The sequence below is a fragment of the Aspergillus brasiliensis genome (genome assembly GCF_001889945.1).
Source record: "Aspergillus brasiliensis CBS 101740 unplaced genomic scaffold ASPBRscaffold_1, whole genome shotgun sequence".
NCBI lineage: Eukaryota > Fungi > Ascomycota > Eurotiomycetes > Eurotiales > Aspergillaceae > Aspergillus > Aspergillus brasiliensis.
Genome location: NW_027137442.1, coordinates 3198889 through 3210655, shown reverse-complemented (window position 1 = coordinate 3210655; position 11767 = coordinate 3198889). Strand labels below are relative to the sequence as shown.

Below are 11767 nucleotides of genomic sequence, written 5' to 3'. Positions count from 1 at the left end.
GAAGAGAGGATGGGATCATTGGGCATTGCGGAGGAAAGGCAGATGCGCAACGTGGAGAGCTGCCCGGCGGTGCAAACAGTGCAAACACACTTTATCGCTTATCGCGATGGCTGATAATCGTCGCAATGCGATTGTCTCTCCGCCTTTAGCTTCAGTCCTTGTCCAACGGTCTTTTATACTCTCATCATGGCTCGAGACCCTACCGTGGAGGTGCCTCCGGAGGAGGTACATCACTATAATGATATTGGCGAGGTGCCGTGGGATATTCAGAAGTAATACCATCATGCCCATTCCACATCTTGAGGACTTGAAATCGACTAACGCTGCGGAATAGCTACTGGGCGCAACGCTACAAGATCTTCTCCAAGTACGATGAGGGAGTCTGGCTGACGGACGATGCCTGGTTTGGAGTCACGCCCGAGCCTGTGGCCAAGTGCGTATGTTCTCATCCACTAACAGGAACCGCACCGCTAATACATGAAATGCAGCAAAATCGCGGAGCACATGGCGCAGTCCGCTCCCGCAGGACGCAGTATCCTAGTAGATGCCTTCGCCGGCGCTGGTGGTAACTCAATCGCATTTGCACTGTCCGGTAGATGGAAGCGCGTCTATGCTATCGAGAAGAACCCGGCTGTGCTGCAGTGCGCCAAACACAACGCCAAGATCTACGGCGTGGCGGACAAGATTACCTGGTTTCAGGGAGATTGTTTCGAAATTATCAAAACCCACCTCAAGGATTTGGCGCCGTATAGCGTTTTGTTTGCTAGTCCCCCGTGGGGTGGTATGCACACCCTATTTCTCTTCTACCTTGCAAGTGTCCTGACAACTAATGTTATAATATAGGCCCTGGGTATCGCTCAGACACGGTGTTTAACCTGAGTACTATGGAGCCGTACTCCCTCGCCACTCTTTATAAGGAGTATTCCATTTTCACAGAACACATCGTTTTGTATCTTCCGCGGACATCGGATGTCAAGCAGATGGCTAAGCTCGTCAAGGACGGCCAGAAGTCAGTGGTGATGCATTACTGCATGGAAGGTGCTAGCAAGGCGTTGTGTGTGTATTATGGTGGTTTTAATCTTGAATGACGCTGCACACACTGATACGTTTCCCTTTCTTTCTGTCTTCTTATGATCTTCTACCAGACAAAGTGCTCAGATGCGTCAAGTGTATAATACCGGTTCCTGCTGTCCATGATATATCCAATAACCCTTCTGAATCCCCAAATATGCTCGTCCTGGCTAGGCTAAGGCAGTACCATCATATGTCACGGCCTCCGGCTCATCTGGACATATTTGAGACGATGTCTTCGCCTGCACCAGCAGTCTTTCTCCTTCCGCTACACTTTCGTCACCATCAGACCGAATCTGTATAGTCCACTGCGTCTGAACGGCTGTAAGGTAAATATCACGCAATAGAGATTCAGCGTGGGGTACACATTGTTTCCGATATCGTTCGTTTACACGATCATTGCTCAGTACCTCATTCAACCGCTCTGCTGCCTTGTGTATATAAAGAGAAAGACGGCCCTCACTCTTCAACCAATGCCGCACTGCTAGATGAACCAGACGATGTAGAGTTATGAACCTGGTACCAGGTCGGATAGCAACGAATGAGTAGGCGCTTAGAAGCCCAAGAGCATCAACCATCTTCTTTCTCGATGCCGGCCGTGGAAAAAATAATTCCGGTATACTGCGCTGGTCCAAGCAGGCCAAGAGTGAGAGATACTCGGCAGCTAGTGGATCAACCTTCTCAATTTGGCGAAATGAGCCAAGCCAGGTCAGGGCTATTGGATTAACAGAATCTTCGTAGCGTCCATCTGCCTGGAAATCCTCACTTAGAAGCTCCACGACATCTTCCTCCGGCTCTCCTAGAAGCAATAGATAGTCATATACTTCTATCCCATTTTCATTGATATATGCTGCGGCTTGGGTGATAGCCAGTGGGAGAAATGCCAGCTGGTTGACAAGGTAGGCCGCAACAGCTCTATCTTGGATCGGATTCTGTTGGATCAACGATTTTTGCAAAAGTTCCACGCCGGCCATTTCGTCGAGCTCGCGGACATGTATCACATCATGCGATGCAAGCTTCACGGCTAATTTTCGATTGCGATTGGTAAATATGATACGGCCGTGCGGGTTAGAAGGAAGGAGATTCCTGAGCGGCGATGCTGTGCTGCTGTCGTCCAAACACATCTCCATGTCATCTGTGCCATCGAGGATTAACAGCCACTTATCGTTCGTCTGGCTGAAGTAATGTTTGACTTGCTGCTCCTCACTTGTAGGATTTGCGTCCTGAATCCCTATAAGTCGCGCAATGGTCATGCAGGCTTTTTGAATAGCCTCGTGGCTTGTACAGGATATCCAAAAGATGGAACATTCAGGATCATTGGCGTGCATGCGATAAGCGAGCTCCAGAGCTATTTGCGTCTTACCTACGCCACCGAGTCCGGTAATGGCGAGTCTTCCTGAATTTTCCGGAGTGGAGGTCAACTCTTCTAACCTGTCAAGTTCATCCTGGCGGCCAACAAAGTGCTGATTTCTTGCAAAGGGAACCACAAAGTGGCCAGTCACTGAGATGTCTAGAACAAGTAAGTTGAGCCATCTTAATCAGCAAGTAATACTTGGGTTCTTACCTTCTGGGCCTCGCGGCCTCCAGTAATCAAGGAGAGCCTTTGCCGCTGAGGCTCCTGTTGCTGCGGCATATACTTCCCATGGTTTGCTTCTATGGCCGTCCGCATAGTCGCTCACGCCCTTTATGATAATGCATGGGAAGGTATCCCACACTCCCGCCCCCGCTGTTTCAAAGCCAATAAAACCCTCTTCCATGTTGAGTCTGTCACGATATTGTCCAGATTTCATGGTTGTATCAGCTGAGCCGACGGTTCCAATATGTATAGAAACTTGTCGCATCTCAGTGGACTTTCGACCGCGTATGATCCGACTCTTGTCACATTCAATATCGGAACAATCTTCTTCTAATGCTTCGTCACAGATGCCATCCACTGAATCACTATCCAGACACAAGCATCCGACAGAGGGATCGTGGTGAATGTGTGAATAATGACTGTCGAAGAGGCTATCGTCGATTCCTGGATGACGCCACCTGTAGTCGACCTGTTGCAGAGCTCCTAAATGATGCATTATCTCGAATTCTAATTCACCGCGGGAACGACGCGCCGTCATGGCATTTAGGAGTGTCCTGATCTCTCGATTCGGCCTGCCGAGCGTGTCCTTGACGCCGGTCTTTCTCTGAAAACCACTAGGGTATTGGCGGCCAAAGTCATATTCAATCGCAGAGTCACTGATAACAACGTCGCCCAGAAACAGTTCTTGATCTTTTCCTGGCCTTGGTGCGCCTCCGCATATACCGACAACCAGAGCAAGTTGGATGCCCGTGTAACTGGTCTGGAGACTGGAAGCCACACTAGCTGCGCTTCCGTTTCCCATTTTTGGCAGGCAGCAGAGCACGACATTATGTCTACCAAGTCTCCCATTGATATATGAGTTTGTATCACCTTGTTGTTTTCCATACAATTTGCAAGAGCGATCGTATGTTTCATCGAAAAGGGCTTCAACAGCCTCGCCTTCGAGAGGCAGGGTGCAAATAATCGCGATTGTGAAATCTTCCCGCCTTTTGGGGCGCATTGCGGCTCAACATCAAATCGGGATCACTCGAGCCACTGTGATGTATAATCCAGATTGCATAGTACGATACGAAATGTTTGGGAGTAGAACCTACTATTCTTCTTGGTAAGGCGAGGCAGGAGACTTCGGCCTCATCCTCGTCATCGCATCCGCCAACCACAAAGCTGGATTAGGCGCCGCAAGAGAGGGGTAAATAGTGCCGGACGCTGGCATCACGGGTTGACGCAGTTGCTGAAGAAAATGCTATCTTTACAGTTCAATAATATCAGCAGGAGGATGTAACGCAAACATTGATATCTGAAAAACCCGAGGCGAATGCGCTGTTCACGCCCTTCCCCGCTCATGCCTTAAGAGCCCCCGAAGATGTTGCCCATAGCTAAAATTCGGCGGAAGTGTAAATGCAATTCAGGCCCTAGAGAACCTTCCTGCCTTGACTCTATTATGCCATGGTTATAGGCGGATATCAAAATAAGCTTACGGGTCTCACTGTGTCACCCGCACCTAACATTCTGCCACAGGTCTTCTCTATCTGTCACAAGCCTTGGATAGAATGCCAAGGGCCTCCTTCAGGAAATCCAAAGAACTAGCAACCTTTCCTTGTTCAGGCCATGAATTGAAAATTCCCTGCGTTTGTATGAAATACCAGAGTAGTGATACACACTAACTCAAACAAAAGTAGACGAGTTCCCCGAGGGAATGCCAATGATATCTTAGTGGAAATATCAGTCCCATATCGGTCGCTTCAGAGGAGATGTGTATCTATATCTTGTCAGGATTCTACAGACACCTTGGATCTTTACAGTGATAACTTGACTGTACCATTTCACTGTTACCCTCATCAAGGGTTGTCTCAAATTACTTTCTCTCTTAATGTGCCTTTGCCTTTTTCGCACAGCAGATCTAGTATTTTCTCAGCTTACCAACGGTATCATGCATTGCAACGGCCCTTACAATTAGTCCAACATTTCCATACATCTATAATATCAGCCTTTACTATTAGTACTTCTCCGCTGGCAAACCCAACATCAGAGGCCTGCGGTAAGTCGCTATTTCGTGTGACCACTCCCACGAGGGTAGCTGCAGCACCGAGCATGATGGAGGCCAGCCGTCCAATCCCAGACAGCATGATGTGCTGGATGTTATTCCGTGTATGGTATGAGTTATATACTGTCAGTATTGGAGTTTGACCAGGTTCTATCAGAGGCAGATGTATGCCTCGCTATAAGTGCTACGGTAATCAACTATCTCTGGGTTTGGTATGCTTGGGGTAGGCCTATACTGGCCGAGCAAGGCCGGTCGATATTGGGCCGTGACAGGGAATGAGAGGCAGGGTTTGTGCAGTAGTGAGTGCCCTAATGTCACTAGTTCGGACCATGGGTTTGTGGTTCTTTGTTCGTCTCCTCAAACTAGTCGCTGTCAGACGGAGCCTTGCTGCAGCCAAAAGCCAATCATTTCTCGTGAGGCAATATTGGAATCATACTACCTTCCAACATCCCATACTACTGTCTTGGCTATGCTGAACTGGCCAGCTTGGGGTATGATTAACAGTTAAATATCCCCATCAGCCCAGCCCTTCACTCGCATTCTCATTCAAACAATTGCTTTGCTGTTCTAGTTTCTGTTTCCATTCGACACCATCTTCAGTTACACATAGCCACCATGTCTGAGCCTTACGATTACATCATCGTCGGCGGAGGTCTGACAGGCTGTGCCTTGGCTGGTCGTCTTTCTGAGAAAGATGAGTCGCTACGGGTCTTGATCATTGAAGCCGGACCCAACGTGGTCGATCATCCTCTGACCAGCACCCCACTGGCATGCTTTGCAGCTCATCACTCCCCCCTGGACTGGGACTACACCACCGTGCCACAGAAACATCTCAACGACCGTGAATGCTATAACGCCGCGGGCAAGGCGCTGGGTGGAGGTACCGCGATCAACTATGGCACCTGGACCCGTGGTAACGCTGCCGACTACAACCTCTGGGCAACCATAGTCGGTGACTCTAGCTGGAGCTACGACGGTCTACTCCCTTACTTCAAGCGCGTCGAGACGCACTACGATCCCAACGCCGACCCGGCCATTCACGGCACCAGCGGCCCTATCACCAACACCATCGTCGCTCTGACCAGTCCCGACCGCAAATACCCTCTCAAGGAGCCAGTCCGCTCTGCTTGGGAACGGATTGGCGTCAAGTTCAACCCAGACGCCAACGCTGGTAGCGCGCTCGGCTTAGCCCACTTTGGAGAAAACTGGCGTGACGGACAGCGTCAGCTTGCCAGCGAGGCATACGGGCTGTCTAAGCACCAGGGAATATCGATACTTACTGAGACACTGGTGGAGAAAGTGACTCTCGACGAGCAAGACGGCCAGCAAGTTGCGACAGGAGTCAAAGTGGTCGGTGGACAGGAGTATCACGCCACGAGAGAGGTAATAATTTCAGCCGGAACGTACCGTACTCCGCAAGTTCTCATGCTCTCTGGAATCGGGCCCGCAGATGAGCTGGCAAAACATAACATCCCACTGAGAGTAGATTCGCCAGATGTGGGTCGCAACTTTCATGATCATATGTGTTTCCCCCAGTGGTGGAAGCTGCGTCACCCTGAACGAGGTCTCTCGATGGGGACGCCCCTTTGGGACAGTCCAGCATATGGGATGGGAGTGCCCTATGACTGGAACGTAACTCTGCAGACTCCCGCCGACGACTTGGTCCGAGCAATCCAAGCAGACGATGGATGTACCCCCAACAAAGACCATCCATTTCTGGATCCACAGTTTGCTCACTCGGAGATTCTCGTCATCTACGCACCAATGACTCGCGCTGTCACAGGCTTCGAGACGCCCATGGATGGCACCCATATCAGCACGGCTGTCCTCTTGATGACCCCAACAGCACGCGGGCAGATAACTATCGCGGATGCGAATCCAACAAGCGCTCCTGTTATTGACCCTAACTATTGCTCCAAGGAGGTGGACCGAGCGATTCTCCGGGATGGAATACGCAGGGTGGCCAAACTCCTGTTAGACACTCCCGAAGGTCAAGATATCGTGGATACCGAGGTCCCTCGACCGGGCAATGAGCCGATTAGGCTTGATTCTACTGACGAGGAAATCGATAGAAACATTAGTAATGGAGCAATCACATTCTTCCATCCAGGTGGCTCGGCATCTATGGGGAAGGTCGTGGACACTCAGCTCCGTGTGAAGGGCGTCAAGGGACTACGTGTTGCAGATGCAAGTGTGCTGCCTGTTCCTCTTGTGGCACATTACCAGGCTATTTTATATGCAATGGCGGAGAAGGCGGCGGATCTCCTCTTAAGCTAGGCGATAGTGTGTTGCATGTTTCAGAATAGGAAGTTGAACGGGAATGAATATATGTGTTGTGCTTAATTTCGAATCTGGTTAATAGTTTATCCTTCAACTAGACACTTTGGCAACAAGTCTATGATGCTCGTCCTAAATAGCCTCCCTTCTGTTACTTTGCTACATAAGAACGGGCATGCCCAACCCGTTCTTATCCCTGCTCGCGAAATCATTCCAGCTCTGTTGACGTACATCCTAGCCATGTAAGAGCCACAGTGTATATCTTTCTCCACGACAGAAGGCTACCAGTCACCAGAACCACAGAGAAGCCGATTCGCTTGTGGCGGCTATTAATCCAGCCCCTGGTAACATTGCAGTAGATCATGGTCACCTTCATTCATCTGAAAAGTTGCGACGTCCATGTCCGGCCTGCATGCGTCAGATTTCTCCCAGTATCGGCGAGTGAAAGGAACAGTGCGCCCGGGATGCCTTTATATCAGAAGCACTCCCTACCCCCCTCGATGCCTCTTTTATTTTATAGGTATGTATCATCATGTTTTTTTATTACACCTTTATTGCTCCACACTCCGTGGCAAGTTATTCAAGCCAAATTAGTCAGCGGAACTGAGTGACTTTTGTCCCGTAGTTGCTGGTGTGCGGAATTGAAAGTGTACCCGAACAATTTAGGTTGAAGAGAATTACGACCGTTAAGGACACCGATTTATTCCGATTTAGGGCAGGACTTTTGCTGTCAACCAAAGTTGTACGACGAGCAACCACCAATGGGTGTACCTCAATCATTGCCTTCCACATGTCCTTTCAAGTCAGTCAAGAATAATCCGGGTCGGCACAAAGTTAGCTTTGTTGCTCTCGCTAGGTGCGAGGAATAGGTTATTTCTGCTAGAAGGAAGAGAATTTCACGGCTTCGGAGGAAAGTGGCCGGCGGGCCCAAAATGACACTATCTGGTCTGGGTCCTATATTTGATATCAATAGCTAAATTCCAGCGAGACACGGAGATTACGGAAGGAATGGAAGGCCGATAGTTCTAGAACTCATTGGCTAGTAGCCTTCTGCAGCCCTTTCTACAGCCCCATTAATACGAATAAGATAGAGGCTAACTACAAGGGTTCGGTGAACCGTTGAAACAAGCAGATGCCTAATCTTCATGCTGCTCCCTGACAGAGAATATGAACATGAATTACAAACCCTTCCATGGTTGTAGAAGGGGCATTGACAAACTTTGACATCGGCATTGTGGCGGCGCTAAACTGAACTCGGGTTGTCGCTTCGGAAACACGGATATACATCGAATTCTTCGTCGGCGCGGCGCCACGCTTTGAAATCGGCTTGCCGTTGACATATACGAAGGGGCTCCATTTCGGCCCGCGACATGTCCGAGCAGCGGAATTGAAGAACCAGTATAGTAATCTTTGGATAAGCATTGATTAGTCCATTACAAATCAATCACTCAGGGCCCAATCCCTTCCGGGTTGGTTCATTATAACCAAAGTATCCACTTTGATATGGAGCTTCCCGCGTGGCGAGACACAAGGGACCCTGACATTCAGCGGTTTGATAATCATGACCGATCATTGACATACATTTGCTAAAGCAAAGAGGCCATTGTTAGGCATATGACACTTGGGGAGTCTAACGGCATTACATGGCGCGGGTCAAGGCATTGGCAGTGGGACCTCGTTTGAGGGCTTTTTTTTTATCTTTTTTTAATTTTTAATTTTTTTTCTTTTCTTTCTAAGAGAGAGAGAGAGAGAGAGCGGGGGGAGATCTAGATGTCTGGTAGATGAGTGACCCCCTTCAGTGCCTGTATAAAGAGACAGATTCCGTCCCGGCTCTTGATGTTGCTCTTTCCTTTCCAGATTCGGGAAGACAATCAGCTTATTGAACCTTCTCACATCTACCGCCAAGATGCTTCTTCCCTCTCTTGCTCTCGTGGCCTTCTCGTTAGGCGCAGCGGCCAAAAGCCACGCTGACTCGCCCCCTCACTATGACTTTGTCATTGTCGGTGGAGGCACCAGTGGGTTGGTCGTCGCCAACAGACTCTCTGAGCTGAACCATGTCACCGTGGCTGTCATCGAGGCTGGAGAATCAGCATTGAACAACTTCAACGTGTCTAACGTCATGGGCTACAGCACGGCATTCGGGACGGAGGTCGACTGGGCTTACAAAACGGAAAATCAAACATACGCAGGAGGCCTACAGCAGACTATCCGTGCTGGAAAGGCTCTTGGTGGTACTAGCACAATCAATGGTAAGCCATGCTTCTCTTTACTTACAACTATGGATCACTTCTGTATTGACCATGTCTCTTACAACAGGAATGTCCTATACTCGAGCTGAAGACGTGCAAATTGATAATTGGGAAGTTCTTGGTAACAAGGGCTGGAACTGGAAGAACCTCTTCCAATATTACAAGAAGTCAGAAGGCTTCCAGGTGCCCACCAAGGACCAAATCGCCCATGGTGCCAACTACAACGCCAGCTATCATGGGCTGAATGGCCCTCTGAAGGTCGGCTGGCCTACCTCCATGACCAACAGCAGTGTCTTCCCCGCCCTGGAACAAACCTTTGATAAGCTAGGCGTTAAATACAATCCCGACTCTGAAGGCGGTAAGATGGTCGGATTCACTGTTCACCCCGACACTCTGGACCGGGAGATGAATGTGCGCGAAGATGCTGCCCGGGCTTACTACTGGCCGTATGAGGCTCGCTCCAACCTGAAGATCATCTCGAATACGCGTGCAAACAAGGTTATCTGGGCCAACACCACCCAGGGGGAGGCTGTTGCCGTTGGTATCGAGGTTACCAATGCTTACGGCACGGAAATCATCTACGCTGACAAGGAGGTCATTCTGTCGGCTGGCTCCCTTCGGTCCCCTGCCCTGCTTGAGCTGTCTGGTGTTGGAAACCCCGACCTTCTGAACAAGCACAACATCCCCGTCAAGGTCAACATCACCACCGTTGGCGAGAACCTACAGGATCAGACCAACAACGCCCTTAGCTGGGAAGGCGTCGACACTCTAACTGGATTGGCAACCTTCTCCGTCCTTCCCTCTGTGAACCAGCTCTACGGCGATAACGTGACTGCTTTGGCTTCCTACGTCAAGTCCCAACTCGCCAGCTATGCTAAGACCGTCGCTGATGCTTCGAACGGCGCCGTCAAGGAAGCCAACCTCGTGGAGGCTTTCGAGCGCCAGTACGACCTCATCTTCAACTCCCAGGTTCCCTATGCGGAGGTCGTCTTTGCCCCAAGCGGAAGTTCGTTCTCCGTTGAATACTGGCCTCTTCTTCCCTTCTCCCGTGGCAGTGTGCACATTCAGTCTTCGAACGCCTCTGATTACCCTGCCATCAACCCCAACTACTTCATGTTTGGACAAGATTCCGAGGCTCAGATCACGGTGGCACAATACATCCGCAAGGCTTTGGGTACTGCACCTCTGAGCAGCCTTGTGGGCGAGGAAGTTACCCCCAGCCTCGACGTGCTCCCTGCTAATGCGTCCACCGCCACCTGGACCAAGTGGGTTCAGGAGAACTGTAAGCATTCTTAATTAATTTCAAACTGTCTAATTAAGGCATTGTCGCTAACTATATCAATTAGACCGAACCAACTACCACCCCGTCGGCACCAACAGCATGCTTCCCCGCGAGAAGGGTGGTGTTGTCAGCCCTGAGCTCAAGGTCTACGGTACCAAGAATCTTCGTGTCGTCGATGCTTCAGTCCTGCCGTTCCAGCTCTGCGGTCACTTGACCAGCACCCTATATGCCGTTGCCGAGAGGGCTTCTGATATCATCAAGGGAAGCCATCAGGTTTAGGGTGCTAATTAGTCCGGTAATTAGACATCATCTATTGTCTGATTCACAAGCATGGACAAGATGCTTTTGCCAATTCACCACGGCGAGAGAGCAGATGCTCCCGTACGCGGCCGGTGTGGTATGGGAGACGATCGGCTCCAGGCAGGGTTGAGAGAGTGTTGTGGGCGATAAGGTGCGGATGAAGATATTGAAAAGACTGTGCGTCACAGATGATTGTGTATGGGTCTCTTGCGGCGCATGAGCCCTGTATTGTATGTAGTGCCGGAGAAAGCGGCGGATCACATTATTAACTTCGAGCATTGTATTATATTCTCCGCGAAGAGCGACAGGAGTGTCCCTGAAAATGAACAGTAAACCCCTTGTTCAGTAGCTATTTGCTTTTTGATGTTATTCTTGGTAGAGATGCGTTATATGGTACGCTTCACATGACTCGTCTATAGTTATCTGCTACCTCATTCCTATTTCTTTTTTTCTTTTTCTTTATTTCTTTTTCATTCTTCTACCGTACATTCAAAGTCTATGGAAGTCTATCTATCAAATCAGGCCCATTGACCACATTCCACTGTACGTCAATGTACCAGCTACTACATCCAATAAGATTAGAAGGAGAATATATCCTGTTTGCCAAAGCGTCGGAATGGACTAATGCCCCCACAGCCTATGAAATCTCTTGCATGATTATAGGCGCGGTTCATTTTCAGGCAGCCACATCTACATGGAACTATGGAGCAGATCATCTTTTATTGAAGCAGAGTACTTACTGACCCACATATACATTCCCGGCTCCAGGAAGACAGGCATGCATCAGTTCCCATTGGAACTATTGGAAGTAAATCTTCAGAGAGGTCCCTGCACTGCAAGAATACTTTGCTTTTTGTATCTATGATGGAGACTGCTCACTTTTGTGCCGTCTATGTTATGACTATCGATTGCGGTATTATTATTTGATTTCATATCAAACCCTGAAGGAGGGCATAGAAATTACACAT

At 49.5% G+C, this 11767-nt stretch overlaps 4 protein-coding genes across 4 annotated transcripts; 3 read left to right on the top strand and 1 right to left on the bottom strand.

The window, feature by feature from the left end:
* Nucleotides 1-186: 186 nt before the first annotated feature.
* ASPBRDRAFT_50746 (RNA methyltransferase) lies at nt 187-1088 on the top strand (the record flags this gene model as incomplete). Its single annotated transcript, XM_067626601.1, has 4 exons — nt 187-272; nt 335-433; nt 489-781; nt 844-1088. The coding sequence occupies 4 exons, from the start codon at nt 187-189 to the stop codon at nt 1086-1088; spliced, it is 723 nt and encodes a 240-aa protein (XP_067485174.1).
* Nucleotides 1089-1241: 153 nt separating this feature from the next.
* ASPBRDRAFT_61389 (uncharacterized protein) lies at nt 1242-3647 on the bottom strand (the record flags this gene model as incomplete). Its single annotated transcript, XM_067628306.1, has 2 exons — nt 1242-2581; nt 2636-3647. 2 exons carry the CDS (start codon nt 3645-3647, stop codon nt 1242-1244), a joined length of 2352 nt encoding a protein of 783 aa, XP_067485173.1.
* Nucleotides 3648-5241: 1594 nt separating this feature from the next.
* On the top strand, nt 5242-7103 carry ASPBRDRAFT_167240 (GMC family oxidoreductase). The gene has a single exon (XM_067619609.1). It carries the CDS (start codon nt 5307-5309, stop codon nt 6966-6968), a length of 1662 nt encoding a protein of 553 aa, XP_067485172.1. The 5' UTR covers nt 5242-5306; the 3' UTR covers nt 6969-7103.
* Nucleotides 7104-8874: 1771 nt separating this feature from the next.
* Nucleotides 8875-10956, top strand: ASPBRDRAFT_167238 (GMC family oxidoreductase; the record flags this gene model as incomplete). Its single annotated transcript, XM_067619608.1, has 3 exons — nt 8875-9217; nt 9285-10499; nt 10564-10956. 3 exons carry the CDS (start codon nt 8875-8877, stop codon nt 10776-10778), a joined length of 1773 nt encoding a protein of 590 aa, XP_067485171.1. The 3' UTR covers nt 10779-10956.
* Nucleotides 10957-11767: the final 811 nt, after the last annotated feature.

What these genes read in the sequence shown, in the direction of transcription:
- ASPBRDRAFT_167240 (XM_067619609.1), top strand. Translation starts at nt 5,307, where the DNA reads ATGTCTGAGCCTTACGATTACATCATCGTCGGCGGAGGTCTGACAGGC.